Raw genomic sequence first — 20,829 nt, 5'->3', positions numbered from 1 at the left:
AAGACTTTCTACCTATGAAGGTGAGCATCTTGAGTTGAAACATGAGCTGGCTTTTACAGTTAAGAAATAGATTATGTCGGTGACCCAGACACAATGGGTGGAAACAAACATCCAATGGCAGTGAACAGTGTTCTGATCTAGCGATTCAATGAGTGAACTTGTTCTTAGGAATTGATGATCGTTTAATGATGGCTTCTAAGGATTGACCAAAAAAAAAAATGATGGCTTCTAAGGGATGGCCAGTCCTAGATGCTAAACCATATTTGTATCACTAGTAGTAGTAGTCCGTTTCTTTTCTTGGTAAGTAGCGGTAATAGTTCTCTAGTGGCAATCCAGAAGCAGCAAATTGCAAGTTCAACCTAAATAATTGAGGAATAGAATGAATTCTAAATTCAAACCAATAATAGTTGTTGCACATTACAGTACCTGGGATGATGGGGTATGCTACGTTAAGCGAGTCTAGAAACATATTTCAGTACGATGAAGATTAATTAAATAAAAATGAATCTACATTTACACATGAACTTGAGATTCAGCTATAATTTTCTCTAATACGGTATACATGTGCTACAAACTGAGACATTAAAAAATGTAAGTTTATCTTGCCACTAATTGCTTAGTTAATTTTGAGGGGCGTATAATTGCTCTGCCATAAGCTATAGGCAATGATAATAACTTCTTTGCTTTTCCTACATAAGCCCTCTTTGTGAAATTGTCATAACCATTTGCTTCAATGGCATCCAGAATCTGCCTATATAGCAACAAAGAAGCCCATACTGGCCATCTACTTGCTGAGTTGAGCTCTCCAACACCTTTTTCAGCCTCATCAAAGAACATCCTAGCTCGCTTTATTTGGCCCTTCATGAAACTTTGCCACTTGTCTGTCACTTTCCCGCGAAAGATATCGTCATCCGATAGTCCAGCCTGGGCAAGCTCATCTTGTGGGAGATAGACTCTTCCTCTCCTAGCACTAAAATGATCAAAATTCAAAAGGGTAAGATTTTACAGAGAATGCAGTTAAATCATTTTCGCAAAGATCAATGATTACAGAATTTTGTAGGGTAAATCTTCTCTGGCATGTTATGATGTGAAAGTGTTAATCTCAACGACTACGAATAAACAAAGCTCCATATTATGAATGCTTCAGATTGACAAGCTCGCACCATGACATGTGACATAAAGCAAGTTGCAATATGATGGGGCATAAAACATTATGCTGCAGAAGCGTTTAACCCAACAAGTTTAATGCACGGAAAAGTTCATGGAATGCTTAAAAGTCTTCAAGTGTTTATAAGACGAAGCTTACTCTTCTCCAACATCTCTAAGTATGTTAGTGAGCTGATTAGCAATTCCAAGGGCCAATGCAGCATTGTAAACAGTCTCTGTTGAAGCCTTTGATTCAGGGGAGATCCCCATTACTGGAACACTCATCAGTCCAACAGTTCCAGCAACATAGTAGCAGTAGAGGTAAAGTTCATCAAAGTTCTGGTATCTTGACTTTCTCAAGTCTAACCTCATTCCTTCTACCATGTCCTTGAAGGGCTGTCACCAAAGAGAAAAAATGTTGTATGGTGAATCATTCACTTCTAATACAGAAAAGAGAATTCAAACCCTGATGTTAGACATGTGGTAGTTAGTACCTGTATATCCACTGGGTACTTTGTGACAGTATCAGATAGAGCTGCATCATACATATCATATGGACGACCTTCAAAAAGGTCAGTCAGTCTTTTTTCCCATCTGTCAAGAGCTTTAGGTGTGATATATGAAGCATTAGGTCCATCCACTAGTTCATCAGTCCTTCTGCACCATACTGCATAAAAGAATCCATTACTTGTTAATTGAGAATGAATTGATCTCTGAGCTTTAGATTATGCACAAGTTGTCTAAAAGAAATGGTCAAACACCTGATGTTTAAAAGAAACAAGTCAATTAACCTCATAATGGGTGTCATTTGCAACTTCTAGACATCTAACATCATAATGAGGACCCTATGTTTTACAATTTTTAATTCAAAAAAAATACTGGATGGTTTCTTCAACAGGGGCTTTGAGGTCTCAATTGTTGTCTTGGTATTACAAGAGGCAAAGATGCTCAAGGACCTAATTGACTAGATATATAGGAGTTCTAAGCACAAACTCAATCCACAAAGATATGGCTAAAGTGTTATGAACCACAAGAATTACGAAAGGACTAGAATTGATGTTGAAGAAGAACTGCTATACGAACCATAAATTGCCCAAACCGCTCGTCTCCGCTCTGGTGTCATAAGTAATGTGCCTGAAAATCACAGAAAGAAGTTGATTTAAAAACAGTGCCTTGCCAATCAACGAATACCACCATCAAAGCTGAAAATTTCCTAACATCATATATTCCTGCCTTGATAGTTAGCAAACAATAACAAATCGAATATGATGAAAGCATTGCCTTTCTACGAAGTGGGACTAAAATAATCCAAATCCTCTCCAAAAGGCTAATTCTTGACTAATGAAAAAGAAACCAAGTATAGTGCTTGCTGCCCTTTTCTGCTTTTCATGATATTCAAAGTAAAATAGTATATCCAAGAATCTGACCAGACCCAATACAAAATAAAATATACAGAAAGTTAAACCAGAACCAGAGAAAGAAAGAGTTGGCGAAGCTGAGAGTCCACTCACCCAAGTAAAAAGTCTTGGCATACTCAGCACAAACCTCACCACACCTATCGTAAGCCTCATTCAGCAAATCCCAGTTGGTCATACCATCACTACGTTCAACCCCTTCACCAAAGTCCAAAGCTTTCTCTTTGGGCCTCCTCTGTTCTCTCACCAAAGCAGCTTGCTTGAGCACCACTTCATAGACCCTCTCTTCTGAAGACCTTGGTGGGTGAGCAACAGCTCCTGAATAGGCTAAAATCCCAGGTGAGAAACTCAGCCTGGAGCAGAACTTGGACCTCTTTGGGTTACCAATTCTGGGCATAAGACCAAGCAAAGAGGTGGCATTCTCTTTGGGACTCACCACCCAAAGAAGAACACCAGACATATCAGAGGAGTATTAGAATTGGTAGTTCTGAGTTGCTTTTGGAAATTTTGGCTTCTGGGTATTGGCTTTGTGGCTTTTTGGCTTCTGGGTTTCCAGTGTAAGGCTGTTGTGGGAGGTGTGAGGTTAGCCAGCTCTTATGGAGATTGGAGATTGGAGAATGCAGCAAAAATATAAGAGAAGGTTTTGGAAGAATGGGTTGGCAAATGGGTGACCAATAGTTTTTTCTGAGCTTCTAAAACAATAAAAAAAGCGCTCATCTACGTTGCTTCTAACCATACGTGGATGTTACTCGCTCTCTTACCAAGAGCAGCCATATTCAAAGAATTTGCACTGAGCTGATAAATATGTGGACAGCAGCTTGTGAGGCCTCTGTGTGTTTGTGTTGGAAATTTTTCAATAATGTCATCGTAGTGGAGGATTGGCAACCATTGACTAGGATGCTCTCAATTATCTCATCACCTCAATGGAAAGCTTGTTTGTTTCTACAGAAACAACCTTTTTTTTTTTTGGTCGGACAAAAAAACAACTTTAACTCATTCCACTGTAAATAATTCACCTTGTAAAGTTGTAAGTCAATGTTACTGACCTTTCAAGAAATGTAAAAAACTTTATACAGAGGAGTTGAGGAATATCAACTAGTTCTCCTTATATGCTGCACAGCTGCATGATTAATACACTACGCAAAATTACAAATTACAAATTACAAATTACAAATTTTATTTAACACCTCTTACATTTATTGTGTGAGATTGTTATCTTAAGTTTATGTTTAACATCTCTTAGTTGGTTAGTTTAGGGCTAGTTTGGGATTGCTGTGACTTTTAAAAAAAAAAACTGTTTCTGCTGCTGTGTTGTGAGAATAATCAGCTGTGAATTAAAACAGTTTCGTGTTTGGTAAATAATATTTTAAAAAGTACTGTCAGTACATAAAACAACTGCAGAGTGTGTTTTGATCCACAACAGCTTCTAAAAGCAACCTCTAGGCTGCTTTTAAAATCTGCTGCCAGTGACCTATAACTTTCAATTAAAGCTGATTTTTATTTATTTACCAAACACAATAAAATCTAAAATTTTGAACAGAAACTGATTTTTTTTAAAAGCGAAGCAATCCCAAACGAGGCCTTAGTAATCCTTGAATAAGTGTTCAAGTAATCTTCAATGTATCTTATTAGCTAGGGTTTGTGCTCCATTAGGCCGAAAATGCATGGCATAATTGATGTTGCCTTGGGAGCATAAGTTCTAGTAACTGTAATTTACTGACAGTGACTCAGTGAAGTCATAATAAATATATTAATTCATTCTCCTAGAAAAAAAAAAAAAAACATGTCTTAGATTAAAAAGGAAGATTTTGCAAAACCGCGTTTGTTATGGTCGTCGAGTTTCATTTGCATTTTCATAGTCTAGCATTGAGGAGGAAGTCATGCACTAAACTATTACGTTATTATTATTATTTTTTTTTAACAATTATTTGTTTTTCATATAGAAGAATATTATTACATTATTTTGGGATAGATCTCCAAATCTGAAGTTATAACGCATTTTGAAAGTAGCCGACTCAAAATAGTAAACTAATACGATAGCTTCCTGCCGAAATGGATAAAAATAGAAAGTTATCTAGAAATTACATATTTTTTTAGAAAAATCTACAAACCAAAAAGTGATGAAACACTTTAAATTTAAGAGTACCTTTAGCAGTTTAATAATTTTGAGTCAAATCTTAGCCAAAGTAGCTAAAAAGTTATTTTAGCTAGTCACTTTAGAAATACGTCTGCATCAATGCTCTCTATTAATTTATATTATTTTTTAAAATAAAAATTAAATAGTTTAAAATGTATTTATAAATTACATAAAATAACTTAAAAGAAATGTTTTAAATTATAGAGAACCTCATCTCGCTATCAATATTTAGGAGCGAGATAGCTATAAGTTTTAAGTTAGGAGCCACTACTTTAGCAGACTCTCTATTTTGGCTCCTTAACTATTTTGGAGAGCATGTTTAGCTTTTTATCTATTTTAGCAGCTGCACCAGACTCCTAAGTAACTCTCCATTATAACTTTTAGCTATCTCGCTCCTAAATACATTTAAACTATAGAATCTTTATTTAAAAAATAATATAAATTCAAAACTAGCTAAAATAAATAGCATTGGTGCAGACGTATTTCTAAAGTGGCTAGCTAAAATGACTTTTTAGCTACTTTGACTAAAATTTGACTCAAAAATGGCTAGTATTGCTAAAGACGCTCTTAAGAGTTTGGTGCAGCTGCTAAAATAGATAATAAAAAAAAAACTAAACATGCTCTCCAAAATAGCTAAGGAGCCAAAATAGAGAGTCTGCTAAAGTAGTGGCTCTCCATTATAACTTTTAGCTATCTCGCTCCTAAATATTGATAGCGAGATGAGGTTCTCTATAATTTAAAACATTTTTTTAAGTTATTTTATGTAATTTATAAATACATTTTAAACTATTTAATTTTTATTTTAAAAAATAATATAAATTAATAGAGAGCACTGATGCAGACGTATTTCTAAAGTGACTAGCTAAAATAACTTTTTAGCTACTTTGTCTAAGATTTGACTCAAAATTGTTAAACTGCTAAAAGTACTCTTAAATTTAAAGTGTTTCATCACTTTTTGGTTTGTAGATTTTTCTAAAAAAATATGTAATTTCTAGATAACTTTCTATTTTTATCCATTTCGGCGGGAAGCTATCATATTAATTTACTATTTTTAGTCGGCTACTTTCCAAATGCGTTATAACTTCAAATTTGGAGATCTATCCCAAAATAATGTTCTAACCAACTCAAAATAGTACGACAACACCGTTAGCTTCCCATCGAAATAGGACCAAATTTAAAATAAAGCTTGTGGAAGGAGGTATGCGTAATGATGAGGGTTAGAGAAACTTGTAGTGCTCCTTTGAAGCACCTTCCTCCACATTCATAAGCTGAGAAAGATGGTTGGTTTGGGTGAAATTTTGAGCAGTCTCCTTGATTGTAGGGCATGACCAATTAGGATGAATGAAATTTCTGGTAGAACTCATCAACTACCAGTTCACGAACAAAGTGTGTGTAATGTGAAGTGACGTATCAAAGCACCATTGTACTTGTGCTATAGTTGGTTCACTGTCTGTCTGGTCGACTATTGTCCCCAGTGGCAATTAAGTGCAGGTGTCAACCAATTATATGGCATTTTGGGTAATTGAAACTATCACGTACTGCCCCGTATATAGTAGCAACCTGGCAACCGGCATTCACTAATTGGTTCCTAATACCAAAGTGGAAAGCCTTAGTAGTGTGGTACACTGGTTGCCCCAGGAATAGCTAAGCAAATGTGATTTTGGACTAGCTAGCTAGTAGCTACACTTCTTCACCATTTAAGCAATTGATATTTTCATGTGAATTTTATACATGTTGATAGATTTCCTTTCACGGCATGCATATATGTTAATTAGAAGTTGTACACACAGGCACACATATGGCAAGACTTTTATTTGTAATTTCACCAATGTAAATGTATGGAGTCAAAAATGATTTGTTAAGGTAGTCATCTAGAGAGCTGGCATGAGTTTATCAATATACTTCTTACAAAGTCAATTTTGGCTACTTCAAAAAATGTTGGAAGAAATGTGTTTGCTGAGTTTAGGCTTCATTCTTCTTTGCCGCTTGAGAGGTCATCTTTGCATCGTATGCTAGGACAATAAGTGATATATGAAGAATTCATCTCCTAAGCATATTTGAGACAGTTTTCTCATGTCGAGCGGAAATGGAGGTTGAACTTGTATGTACTTCTATTGGAAAGAAAAGTAATAAAACATCGAATGATTATTCAATCAATGAGTTTTACCCAGCCACCCAGGGATACAAAAGAACGAAACTAAACAAGGTAAGTCTGAACTTTTATGATATCTTGAAAATTTTGAATTTCATAAATAATTTTGATAGACACCTTGTCATTTTTTATGAGAACTTTGGCTTTTATACATCCACCTTCTTCTTCTTCTTTCTTTTTGTTTAATGAAATCTTAACTATATAGCTAAAAAACTAAGCTTCTATCAACGTTTTTCTCTTGTTAGAATAATGTACGTAAAAATGCTATATTGATTATAACGCACCGCCATGAACTTGATGGCTGCTTGTAGATACATCAGGAAGAAGAAGATCCTTTGAATGATTCCATGTGCTTATTGTTGTAGTGATGATCGAGTATCTGTACATGTGGTGCTGCATGTAGAATAATTTTTAAATGTGATTATCGGTTTTAAATATGTTGCTCTCAGATCACATGCAGACCATGTGTTTGGCTTTTACTATCATATGGAGGGAATGGGGACCCTAATACGACCAACAAGGTTCCCTACACAATGTCACGTACATGCAGTGGCGGACGCACATAGGGACGAGTGGGGGTAGCTGCCCCCACTCAGCTTTTGACATTTGGCAACTGAGTATATATATATATATATATATATGTAAATGTCAGCTATGCAACTGAGGTATGATATATATAGATAATTGATATGCATGCATGGTGTTGTTTCACAGAGCACTATGCCACTATCGATCATTCATATATAATTGTATATATGTAAAGGCTGAAGCTTGCCATGCTTTTTGCCATTCCCAGACGACCCCATTTCCCATTTCATCATTTCTCATTCTTTTTGTTCTATCGAGAATCCCCAACAACCAAACTCAATTCTTCCAGACTTCCAGTCTTCGATAGTCCGACTTCGACTCTCTGCCGTTCTGCAATTCAATCTTGGATTGATGATGTTGAAGGTCAGTTCTTCATCTTCTAGTTTACTTCCCAAATCAATGACTCTGTTGATTAGATTAAATTACCTTTTTCTATTAAAATTGCAGCTGTAAAAGATTAAAGATGGAGAAATTCTTTAAACGAACATCAAACGAGTTATCATCACCCCTCATAGAGAGTGAAAGATCAAAACAGAGTTGTGTAGAAATTGATTTGGCTAAGCTTCCTTCCGATCCTGGAGAAAGAACTAAGATTTCAGATTATCATCCCAATCTTAGGGATAAAATTAGAAGAGAGTATCTGCTAAGAGGTCCTTGTCAGCCTAGTAATCATCAGTTCATCCAAACATAGTGCGGACTGCGGAGAAGGGAAACGAAGGTTTGTCTCTTATTGGTTTAATGACTTCCCTAATTGGTTAGAATATAGCATATCCAAAGATGCTGCATTTTGTTTGTGCTGCACTTGAAATTTTTTATTAAATTTGGTTTCTTTGATCGCACTCTTCTGCTTCCATATTTAGTACAAATATGTTCCAGCTTGCCCCCAGAGATATATATTCCTGCGTCCGCCACTGCGTACATGTGTCTTGTTCATAAGAGCAAGTTCACCCGTAGTCAAGAAATGTCAAGGTCGAAAAGTCAAGAATTCGACCAGTCAAGGAACTGTTCACTGCCACTGGACATGGGTTTCCACCCGTTTTTTTCCTTGACCAGTCAAGAATGTTCATGTATCACTGTTCATTGACTTTTTCACTGTTCATTGAAAATTTTTAGAAATTTTCAGGATGCTCGAGGAAATTTTCATCAAGTGAAATCCTCAATCTAAGAGTTTGATAATAAAGTATACGACACGACGAGTTCGTGGGAATTTTTGGGGAATTTTTCGGACACCCGAAGTGTTTATAATGAATTTTCGAAGTTTGGAAATTATGAAAATGCATTTAAATAAAAAGAAAATTTATGCGGTGCGATCGTGGCCTTCCACATTTTACCACTGCTTCATCCTAGCCATTGAAATAGAGTGAACTCAGGGTTATAAATTCCCTTGATCAGATCAAGGATCAAGATCACGCCTGGGCTTCGAGGTCTCCCAACTCAAAATCGAGAGTCAGCAACCCGATTCCCTAACCCGACCGGCGCTCCACCGTCAGGCCGCCTCCGGCCGGAGCACGAGCACCATCTTCTTCGCCTTGTCGTCACCGTTACGCCCGTGGTCTTTGATCGTCCATGCACGACGAGTGAGGAGAATCGATGGTGAGAAACTTGGAACTTTTCCGGCGAGTTTTTGCAGACTCCGGCCACCGATTTGCTTATATGTGGTATGAAACTTCATCTTCTCATCATGTTGTACATGCCTATGTGATTTGTTTTCGAATTCGATTGGGTTCTGATGATTTTCACTTTTGGGTGACTTCGGCTCCGTCGCAATTCCTCGACACTGGCGACTTTTCCGGCATTTCTGGTCTGGGTTTCGGCCTCGCTTGTAGCTCCATGCGAGATATTGTGCCGAGCTGGCAGCCACGATACCTTTGGGCCGAGCTGGTAGCCGGCCAAGCTTGGGCAAGAAAAAAGTCACGAGCTTGCCTTTTTTCTTGGCCTCGGTCATGAAAAGGCAAACCTTGGCTGGTCAAGCTTGGGCCGGTGGAAGCAAAATTTTCCTTCTGCCCGGTCACCACGTCATCAATCCTTGCTGATGCCCGGTCAAAACGAAATCGGTGGACTTGCTCTAACAGAATATGACCCGTTGCATAAAGTGTCGGCCATCTTGATCCCCATTCTTTAATATTGTTATCATAATATTCAAATCAAGAAATTCTAGCATGCAATTTCTCATCCCATTTCCAACTTGTTCCCTTTTGATCTTTGATCGAGGATGTCCCATTCTAGCTTGTAGGTTTCAAACAAATGAAACTCGAGACTTATAATTTATTAGGGTTTTGGAGCTAAGGTAATGCTTTTTGTTGATTTTAAAGCTGGGAAATGTGTCTTATTTGTGTTTCACGTTTTGATATTGAAACTCCAGTTTAGCTTTGAAAATGAAGATTTTGAGATTGCCTCATTCAACTTTCTATTCTTAATTTTATATATATTTTCCATATATGTATATATTAACTTCACTTAACCACGTGGTGTGGTGTGCTGGTTGAGCGGCCTAGTCTGAAACCCCCAGGTCTAGCGTTCAATTCCCAGCTCCATCCCGTGGCCAGCAGATTTGAGGGACCTGGGTTCGTTAACACCTAAGGTTCGTGCGTCTGCGGTGCAGTGATTAGTCTGGCAAAGCTGGAATACACCGCATGGGTGTATGAGTTTGGTTACTACTGACGTCCTGACATCCAAAAAAAAAAAACTTCACTTTATTTGGAATTCAGGAAGTTTTTGCATAAGACTTCGAAAAAGTACTTTTAATTTTTATTTTATTTTTTATTTATTTAATTTCAAAAAAGTACTTATCACGCGCAATCTTTGATTCTTTTATACTCATCATATATCATTAAAGATCTCATCTTCACTTTAGTTGGAATTCAATAACTTTTGCATAAGAAATACATGTTTCCCTTCTTTAGCCAAGAACTCATGCTAATTTATATTAGTATCAATGAATCAATAAAAGATCTTAGCCGCACGAGCTTGAGAGAGGCAAAACCCCAGCTTGCAAAACTCTAACTTTCTTCGAACAAGGATGATGATGGAGGCAATAGATGAAATGACAGTGCGCTTGGCTGCATTTATGGGACTGGCAGATGCCCGAAAGCCAGTGGACCTCCGACCACTGAAAGGAGAAGGCTTGTGCCGGTCCCAAACATACTTGGTAAGGAAGCTCTTGACTGCTCGAGCTTTCAAGAAACGGTCTTTCACGAGAATGTTCCGGAGAGCCTGAAGACTTAATAGCTGCTATACTATTCAGGAACATGATGATCAGTTTCTATTTACGCTGTCGGATCCAATAGATCGCAATCGGATCCTTCGAGGAGGACCGTGGGGTTTTGATCCTGCCCCGGTGGTGTTAGCACCTTATGATGGGGTCGGGTCTATCAAAGATGTTCCGCTCTCTACTTTAGCTTTCTAGATCAAAGTGAGCAGTCTCTCACCAACCTTTCAAACTGATAAATGCCTCCGGCGAGTGGGAAGTGCTCTGAGACGATATGTTCAGAAAGATACAGTTGGGTTTGATGCAGGACGGATTCGGATCGGGGTTGAGATGGACCTAATGCAACCTGTAATCTTTCGCTGGAGTTTTATGGTGGATGATGGAGTTGATGTCGACCTGGACTTCTTCTTCAAGAACCTCTATAGCCGGTGTAGGGACTGTGGCCTTCTTACTCATGTTGAGCTGCCATGCTCTGGACCACCACTGCCGAAAGTCCTAAGAATTGAGACAACTCCTACGCGGCGGAACTTGGAGTGTGTATTGAGTAGGGTGGATGTAACACCAATTGCAAGTCCATCCTTGGTGTTTGGGGCACAAGTGGTTGCCACAGGGGCGCATGGTTTGGAGAGGTTTCTGCCTACTACGAAACCTAGGCCGAGGAGGGAGATACATCTCCTATCGGTGCCTGTGACAGAGGATGGGTCAGGCAGCCAGGATGTTGGCACGGAGTTACCAACAGAGGAGATCGAGAATGGAGATGAGCATAGGGTTAATGGCTCTGATCTGGTTATACTTAATGAGGCTGGTGGACCAATAGAACAAGCACCGGTGGCTATAGCAATATATCATTCCTAGCTATGGAATGCGCAGAAGGAGAATAGAGGATGTTAGGGTGTAGGCAAAGAAGCTGCGCCACAATTTAGTTGTGGGTAGGACAAACTTGGACGATATATCTGTGGGTTTGTTTCCTAGATGTACCAGTACAGGAGGCTTCAAAGAAACGGGGTCGGCCAAAGGGTGCTGCAAAAAACAAGCCTAAGGAAATTAAAGTTATTCAAACATCGCCCGTGAAAAGGTCACCGGCGAAGCAAGTCAAAGCTCCAAGGCAAGTGGAAAAATTAATTAATGAGTTGCTGGAATTCACTATCTCTGATGCTGCAGATAGCTCAAACCCCTCAAAGGGTAAGGAGCTCATAATTGCTTAGTGTTGTTATTTTTCTTTAGAATAAATGTCTATGCAAGTGAAGGTGTCTCTATGAGCCTTTTGTAGAAGTGTTTGGCTTTATCGTACTACAATTGCGTACTCGGCGTATGAAGTTAGGTAGTTCAAATTGCCTACAAGGCGATGTATTTTTGCTGGCATAGACTACTTTGAGCTATGATTGTTGAAACAGAGTATCGTTATTGTACTATTCTAATCTATGAAACAGAGGCATACAACGACTAGTATGTACTCTTTATCTACAAAAATAATTGTTGATACCCAAAAAATCACACTTCATGGCCATTTGTTATCTAAGGTCCAATACAAAAATATGAAACGAGTAATGCTCGAAAACACAAATTATAGGCTTTAAGCTAGATAGAATTCTTGATCTCGTATTTAACTTTTGATTTCTTCTTACCAAGCATAATACCATTCTCGTGGACCCAAGCCACAATCATGCTTTCAGGGCTTGCAAGATTGGGTGTGGTGTGGAAGGTTACGGAAATACATGAGGCCCATTATCGATTTTGGTTGTTGGAGATTTTAGACTTGTGGACCAAAATCCAGGCCCGACAATCTAAATCCTTACATGGCCATACAAAGATGAGAGAATCCAAATCCATAAGCTTAAACACAATTAATTGCCCTAACCATAAAACTAATAGCTTTTCTAGCCGCACAAATAATAGTACTTACTTCTACCCCGCAGTAACTCATCTTCTTCTATGCCAAATACAAAGTCTCAATCACATTTCCTCTTTTATTTCTTCTTAGTTCTTATATGATCTTCCAAAATTAGGGTGCAGCTCTCCCTATGGAATACAACCACATAACAACTCTTCCCTATAAATCTGCTACTCAAATCCCATAATTCAAGCAAACTAGGACAACAGACACCACCTCTAAGCCATGTGGTTATTGCCTTATTCTGTAGATTTGACTTTAATATTGTGATTCTCTTTCAAGTCCAATAGTTTCATCCCATGAACCTGTATCTTGGCCTCACCTCCTCCAGCCTATAAATTAAAGCTTCTAGTTGCTGCAAAGGGACATTAAACAACCTCCAAGCAATAGATTGACCTCAGATCCTCTAAACAATACGTCTTTCAAGCAAGCCTCAAGCAACAAGCCAAGCATTCCAACCTCTAATTCAAAACCATTTTCAAGCTCTAAATGACCTTAAACCCGTCAACCACCATGAAAATCTATTCTTTCCTCATAGCGATAGATTATATGGCAGCGAACCTTTAGCCATAACAAGCTCTCACCTTATGCAACTCTTGTAGTTCTAGCTCCCATGCCACATGCCTTCTTGCAAGCCTTTTCATGTAATTTTGTTCATCTATCAAACCTATATAGAGTTTCTGCCTACACATCACCAGAAGCATGCCACTGCAGTAGGCCAACATTACTACGAGGGAGCTTAAAGGAAGACTCTTCAAAGCCTCTTGAAGCTTTGGACCCAGTTCCTGAACTCAGAATAGGTAAATAGAGGAGATCAACCCAATCAAGCAATCTTAGCAACCTCTATACATATACACCCCAACAATAACTTTTGCATAAGACTTCGAAAAAGTACTTATTAGGCCCAAACTTTTATACTGATAATATATCATCAAAGATCTCATCGTAATAGTTGATATATAAATGAAAAGAGAAAAGCTCCATGTGAACAAGACTTGCTTAAGCATATAGTTAGTTGATCTTGATAGACAAAGAAACATGAATAGGAGTGTGTCTCGTACAGAGGCGGAGCCAGGATTTCAGGGTTGGGAGGGCCGAAATATAAAGCATAAGATTAATTTATCATACCTATTTAGAGAAGTAGAAATAAAATACTAGTTGTGGGTTGTGATAAAATTAAAGAAATACTATCCTAGATAATATTTCTAATTGAGTTTTATCGTTAGTCTACTATGAGTTCCTAGCCATTCATTCTAGTCTTCTTCCTCTAGATGTTGATCTTATTTATGGATCTATTTCACAGTTTATGGTTTTAATTATTTATGGTTTATTATGTGGTTAATCTCATTTATGGTCAATTATGTGGTTAATCTATTGGAAAGCAAAGGACCCTTTTTGTGTACCGGGAGAGCAAAGCCAGAAAGAAGAGTATAAATTTTGATACAATTTTAGTTGGGAAAATTTCACAAACAATACACCAAGTAAAGGCCACTAATAATTCTTATACATAAAGTTCTAAACCAAACATTTCGGTACACGAAATCTGAAACTCAACCCACTATCAGTACACGACGTCAATTTTTGACAACAAAATGTCCATTATGCCCTCAGTTCTTTTTTTTTTTAATAATTTTTTTTTCTGTTATTTTTTTTTCCTTCGTTTTGATCTCTTTCTTCTTCCTTCTTCCTGCTCCACAAAACCCACCTCTGTTTTCATGTGAGAAGAAGCCCGAGCTCACCCACCTCTGTTAACTTCTCAGCCACCAAAATAAGATTACACAGGTGCACACACACTCTGAAAAAAGAACAAGATGTGAGAAAATTTTAAGATCAAGAGAAAGAGCAACGAACCAATTCTCTTTTCCTCTCCTCTAACTTGTCTAGTATAGCTTTCTTTGATGATTCCATGTCATCTCCAGTTTCAACTGATGTTTTGGAGTTGCCAACAGCTTCATCTGATCCGCGAGATCGACTGGTATCCAATGCTGTTTGTGCATTTTCCAGCTCATCTCTCAAATTCTTTTCAGTGTCCTCCAATTCCTGATAACAATATTCATCAATTTCAACAAATTGGCTTAAAACTTAACTACAACGCATATCCTCAACATTATAAGACAGATTTCTTTTCAAGTCTAAACTTCTAAATTACAAATTACAATCACTAGAAGAAGGCACACCAATCAGATACACAGTTCCAAGCATCATGGGAACTTTTCACATGACTAAATATTGGCTGAGTTACAAATATAAGCTGTAGGCCTTTACTTGGTGTACTGTTTGCGAATTTTTCCCATTTTAGTTACCAAAATAGTTTGAGGGGGCCATATAAGCACAAATAAATAAGAAATACTTCCTGCTTATGTTAATCATACAATATATAACATATAATTGCATAGACTGGGGGGTGCCAAGGCCACCTCAGGCTCTGGTGTAGCTCCGCCACTGGTCTCGTACGAGGAGAAGTATATTAACATTTCTAAGGGAAAATGATCATTTACCCAATTTTGGGGTTAATTAACCACACTTACCCAAACACTCTAAGAGATTGCCCACTTACCCAAACCTCTAAGAGATCATTTCCCTAATACCCAATTAAGTTTTTTTTAATTCTTTTTAATTTATTTTTGGGACATTTTTGCCGTCTCCTTCTTTGTCACTTAGAGAGAGAAGTGATCGGAGACCTTGCCGGACTCCGGTGACCAGTGGCCGGCCGCGGACTCCGGTGACTGGAATCCCGAATCCGGCTACCGGACCGGTGACCAGATTCCGGCGTCTGATTTTATTACCCCCCAATAATACCCAGTAATCATATTATTGCCCCCCAATAAACATATTATTGCTCCTCAATAACAAATTTATTGGGGATCAATAATTAGTGAAAAATGAAGATGTTTTGAATTTTGAAAGCTTTCGGAGGTTTATCCAAATAAATAATCTTCTTATTGCCCCCAATAATCTTATTATTGCCCCAATAAACATTTTATTGCCCCTCAGTAATCTTATTATTTCCTTCCAATAATCTTATTATTGCCAACCAAATCATACATTACTGGCAAAATTTCCTTCCATTCTCAGAGTTCACAGTTTACCACAAAAAATAAAATTTGACCACCCAGAAAATGTTGTGGGTAGCAAAAAAAAAAAAAAGAAGCTAGAAATTGATTTGGGCACCCAGAAAAGCTCTGGGCACCCAATCACCATCTTCGCCACTCTCTTGCATCAGAAACACTTCCTCCCAAGTACGACAACACCTGCAAGGAGATCTTCAAGGGCTGGAATTGCATTTCCAGCAACAAATCCAACGGTCGCGAACTCGTCAAGTGGAGGTGGAAGCCTTAGCACTGTGATCTGGCGAATCTCCGACACTAACGGCGTCGACATCAAGTCAATGCCGGCCCTAAAGGCGAGGGGACTGGGGTTGTGCAGTCGGAGGCGGCTCGGGGGTGCCATGGTCGTGGCGGCGCGGTCGGGCTCTGCTTGGATGAACCCGATTTGGGTTGGTTTTCTTGGATCCGATCTGGAGAAGGCGTTGTTTGGCTAGGGTGGTGATCCATGGCGCGACGGTGGCGAAAGGATGATGAAGGCGGTCTAGCGAAACCGGCGAGGCGATGCAGCCGGCCGGAGGTGGAGAGAGAGAGAGAGAAACTGGAGGTGGAAATCGGGGGGAGAGAGAGAGTCTGAGAGGAGAGGGATGAGTTTCAATTTAATTAATAGGGGCAAAAATGTCAATAGATGTTAGATTTGGTAAATGAGGTTAAAAAACTCTTAGTGGAGTAAGTGGACAATTTTTAAGCTGAAATTGGATAAGTGGTCACAGCCCCAATTTCTAAATCAACACATGATGTTCAATGACAGTGTTGGAAGGCGATGAAGCAAGGAGAGACAACGCCAACCTCTCTGGTCACATAATATAAACCTAGCTGCTAGAACCATATTATGTCAATGAAAAATGCAGGAGAATTGATTTTATTTACAAATTAAATAAGAGATTGGTAAAAACTCGTGACTTAATTAGTTAATTAGTGAGTAATTTTTTTTCTTTGTATAGAAGAGACTCATGACTTGGTGAGTATAGTTAGTAGATGGGGCTGTCAATTCCGACACAACTCAATAATACGACTCGAAACCCGCAAGAAATAAAGCGGGTTGAACCAGCACGATTAAAAAGCGGGTCGGCCATGGGCAACCCGCCATGACCCATTTAATAAACGGGTTGGCCGCGGATCAACTTGCCAACACGAAGTGAACCCATATAACCCGATTATGCTATACTTCTTCTTGAAGTTTTGGACGTTGGGAGTATTTGATCCTATGATTGGACAATTTGAAATATTTTACTTCATCATTAATTGATTTAATTATTTATGAATTATATATAATTATTTATATTCTTCGTCTTGTGGATTTTTTAGTGAATTTAATCAATTTTATGCATTTTTTTTAATTTATGGGTCATATTGTTAATCCTTAAATGAGTCATTTGATCTAACACGACACGACCTATTTATTAAATGGATTAAGCGGGTTGGAAACGAGTAACTCGTTTAATAAATAAGTTGGGTTTGAATTTAAATTTTCGACACGATTATTTTTTGAAAAGGGGTTTGGTCTACACGATTATTAAATGGGCTGAGTTTAGATTTGTCTCTTGTGACACGACAAATACCTTAACCCGACACGAACTCAACCCGATACGACATATTGACAGCCCTATTAGTAGCATCTACAGTTGACACTTGCAGTACACAATAAAAATTATATATATTTTTTTTTGTTTTCACTTGCAGTACGTACAACATTCAATTAAGTAACAGAAGCAACAGAGAGTATATACTTGATTTTTTTTGATAAGAAGAGAGTATACTTGATTGCCAAAGCAGTTTATATTATAAATAAGTCTCGACAATGAATAATAATGAGGGATAAAATGACTGATAGTCATAGCTAGATGTCAATTATCGAAGGTTGGTGTGTGTCGAAGGTAGCCATAAATCTCTTCCCAGACTTTTCATACACTTTTTGGGGTTCCTTTTTGCTGCCGTGGACAGCGCCCAGAAAGGACCACCTCCACCTGCTTGTTACTACACCCACCACATGTCCCATTCTTGTGTTCTTGGTAAAAGACAACCCTACACCCACTTGGCTTCAAATCTTTCGCTCTACTTCGAAGAAGAAACAGGAAAATATAAGGGTTTGGAATCCAGCTAGTGTTCTTGCTTGGAATAGAATTCAAGTGTGTGGAGAGGAAAATGAAAGAGAGCGCGCTGTGAATCTAGGTGTCGCTATCACCTGGAAATGACTGATCCCCTTAATATTCTTCTTCTTGTGGACTCCATATGCCTTCTGTAATGTACGTACAGTAGTCTCTCATAGTATATATCCTTCATCCTTGCTTGCTTCTGTATGTAATGGTATTTGGAGCTCATGGATATCTAGTGGCTTCTCCCAAAAATAGTACATACATAAGATAGTTGTGTACATGTTATAAGGTATATGGTATTGATCGAATTTGGAACACTCAATCCACATGATATTCGCATGGCCGTAGTATCGTGTGGTGCCAACCTATTACATTTTATCTCGGGTTCTCATGTCTAGCACATATTCGTTTTGAAATATTATACCCATTATGTTGATTATATGCATTCATATACTTATTATAGATATTAGAAGAAATCAAAATGATATGACGATAAAATGATGTTCAACTATGGTAAAATAATGGAACACAACAAAACATGTTCATCAGACCTAGTCTAATAGAGCATATACAATTTCATAATGTGTCGATCAAATTGAAGCTAAATATTGCAATTTAATTTGCAGTAAATTAATGCGAGGGATTATCAATTTCGATCAAAACCGAAGATGATTTTGTTGTTTCAGAAACATTTTTTAGTTGTGCAAAACACATCAAACTTAAATTTGAGAGTGTTTAACATGCTTAAAGAAAAAACTGTATAGTCTATTATCATTGGGAAGAGGCTTGCGCCATTAATACCTTTATGAGCATGGTAAAGGAGTCAGCCAATTAAAAGTCATATGTATGAGCTATGTATGTGAAATAACGAGTTTTGGAATAATAGAATGGTATCTCAAAGAAACTGTGATTCTCTCCTACTATGTTACACTGTCTAATCTCTTGCTTACGTACATTGAGTTCCACATCGATCTATTGACAGTAACAAAATCAGTTAGCAAAAGCCAACACCTCCACTAATTATCAATGGATTAATCAGTTACTCTATGGTCCTAAATTTTCATAGGCCTGGAGCAAAAATTTATGATAGGAAAATAAAAATAAAAACAAAGAAAGAGAAGATAGATAGGAAAATTTTGCCAAAAAAAAAAAATGTCATGAATCTAAAAAAGGAATAAAAATGATATAAATGAACAAAAACAAAAATAAAAACAAAGAGAGAATAGATAGGAAATTAAATTGTGCCAAAAACAAAGAAAATATGTACAGTAAAGTTGTTTTGGAGGTCATTATAATGAGAAATCTACTTTGAATATTAAACGGATGTTAATGGTGTTAGAAATAAAAAAAAAAGGATAGTAGCATTGGTGCAGGGGGTGTCATAACTCATAAGTGACTGTAAGGGAAATTGGATTTCAGGATTTGCCGGTGTGGGAAATGGTTTAGTTTTGGAGGGTCTTCTTATTGGGGCTGAAGCTTTGCTAAATCAGTAAATCACGTATATACTGTGGTCCTGTGCTTATTGAAAGTGATTCAGCTATTCTTCTAAGAGAAAAATTCAGGTACCGTCCCAAAACTATGCTGCCAAGGCCAATTTGATACCCGAACTCTCAAAAGTATCAATGTGATACCCAAAGACCTAAATTGGTATCAACGTGATACTTCCGTCAAAATTTTCTAACGGCGCCGTCTGTTTGCTGACGTGGCAAGAACGTGGGTCCCCAAAAAAGTGAAATGACAAATTTAACCTTTTTTTTTTTTAGAGAAATTCATCTATCGTCCCCAAACTATTTTGTCAAGGCCAATTTGATACCCGAACTCTTAAAAGTATCAATGTGATACCCAAAGACCTAAATTGGTATCAACGTGATTCCTTCTTCTTCTTCTGGGATCTTCTTTTTCTTCTTCTTCTTCTTCTTCTTCTTAGGGTTTCGGGGCGCCAAGCAGCTTGGGGCTAAAGCTTCCAATCGAACCCGATACCGGTCGAAGAACCTGCTGGTGCTGAGATGATCAACGACCGGTCCGCGTAAATTGGGGTCGTCGAGCTGTTGAGCGAGACGAGGCGTTCAGCCGGAAGGTACCGTGAGAGAGTGACCGTCGAGGCGGAGTATGTACGGTCTCCAAATAGAAGGCGGTCCAGTTCTAGGGAAGCCATTTTAGCTATTCTTCTTCTTCTTCTCTCTCCTCCTCTCTCTCTCTCTCTCCTCTCCTTCTCCTCCGCCCAAACCATCACTAACGCCGCCGAGATGGATTTGTAGCAGGAATTGGAGAGGATCTCGGCGGCGTTAGTGATGGTTTGGGCGGAGGAGAAGGAGAGGAGAGAGAGAGGAGGAGTGAGAAGAAGAAGAAGAATACCTAAAATGGCATCCCTAGAACTGGACCGCCTTCCATTCGGAGACCTTACATACTTCGCCTTGACGGCCACTCTCTCACGGTACCTTCCGAGTTCCGGCTGAACGCCTCGTCTCGCTTAACAACTCGGCGGCCCCAATTTACGCCGACGGGTCGTTGATCATCTCAGCACCAGCAGGTTCTTCGACCGGTATCAGGTTCGATTGGAAGCTTCAGCCTCAAGCTGCTTGGCGCCGCGAAACCCTAAGAAGAAGAAGAAGAAGGAAGAAAAAGAAATGAAAAGAAAAGGAAAAAAATGAATTAACAAAAAAAAAAAGGTAAATTGGTCATTTCACTTTTTTTGGGACCTACGTGCTTGCCACGTCAGCAAACATACGGCGCTGTCAGAAATTTTGGACGGAGGTATCACGTTGATACCAATTTAGGTATTTGGGTATCACATTGATACTTTTGAGAGTTTGGGCATCAAATTGGTCTTGGCAAAATAGTTTGGGGACGATAGATGGATTTTTCTAAAAAAAAAAAAAGAAGGGTAAATTGGTCATTTCACTTTTTTTTGGACCCACGTGCTTGCCACATCAGCAAACAGACGACGCCGTCTGAAAATTTTGACGGAAGTATCACGTTGATACCAATTTAGGTCTTTGGGTATCACATTGATACTTTTGAGAGTTCGGGTATCAAATTGGCCTTGACAAAATAGTTTGGGGACGGTAGCTGAATTTTTCTCTTCTTCTAAT

General features: G+C 38.4%; 1 protein-coding gene across 1 annotated transcript; it reads right to left on the bottom strand.

Annotated features, from left to right (window-relative positions):
- Positions 1-456: 456 nt before the first annotated feature.
- Positions 457-3,335, bottom strand: LOC133725729 (phytoene synthase 2, chloroplastic-like). Its single transcript, XM_062153094.1, has 5 exons — positions 2,658-3,335; positions 2,230-2,280; positions 1,641-1,813; positions 1,307-1,542; positions 457-970 (listed from the first exon to the last, which is right to left on the bottom strand). Exons 1-5 carry the CDS (start codon positions 3,019-3,021, stop codon positions 598-600), a joined length of 1,197 nt encoding a protein of 398 aa, XP_062009078.1. The 5' UTR covers positions 3,022-3,335; the 3' UTR covers positions 457-597.
- Between the last annotated feature and the right edge of the window lie 17,494 nt (positions 3,336-20,829).

This window comes from Rosa rugosa, chromosome 1 (assembly GCF_958449725.1).
Source record: "Rosa rugosa chromosome 1, drRosRugo1.1, whole genome shotgun sequence".
Classification (NCBI taxonomy): Eukaryota; Viridiplantae; Streptophyta; class Magnoliopsida; order Rosales; family Rosaceae; genus Rosa; species Rosa rugosa.
The sequence above is the reverse complement of the archived record's forward strand: the minus strand, read 5'-3'. Positions and strand labels throughout refer to the sequence as shown.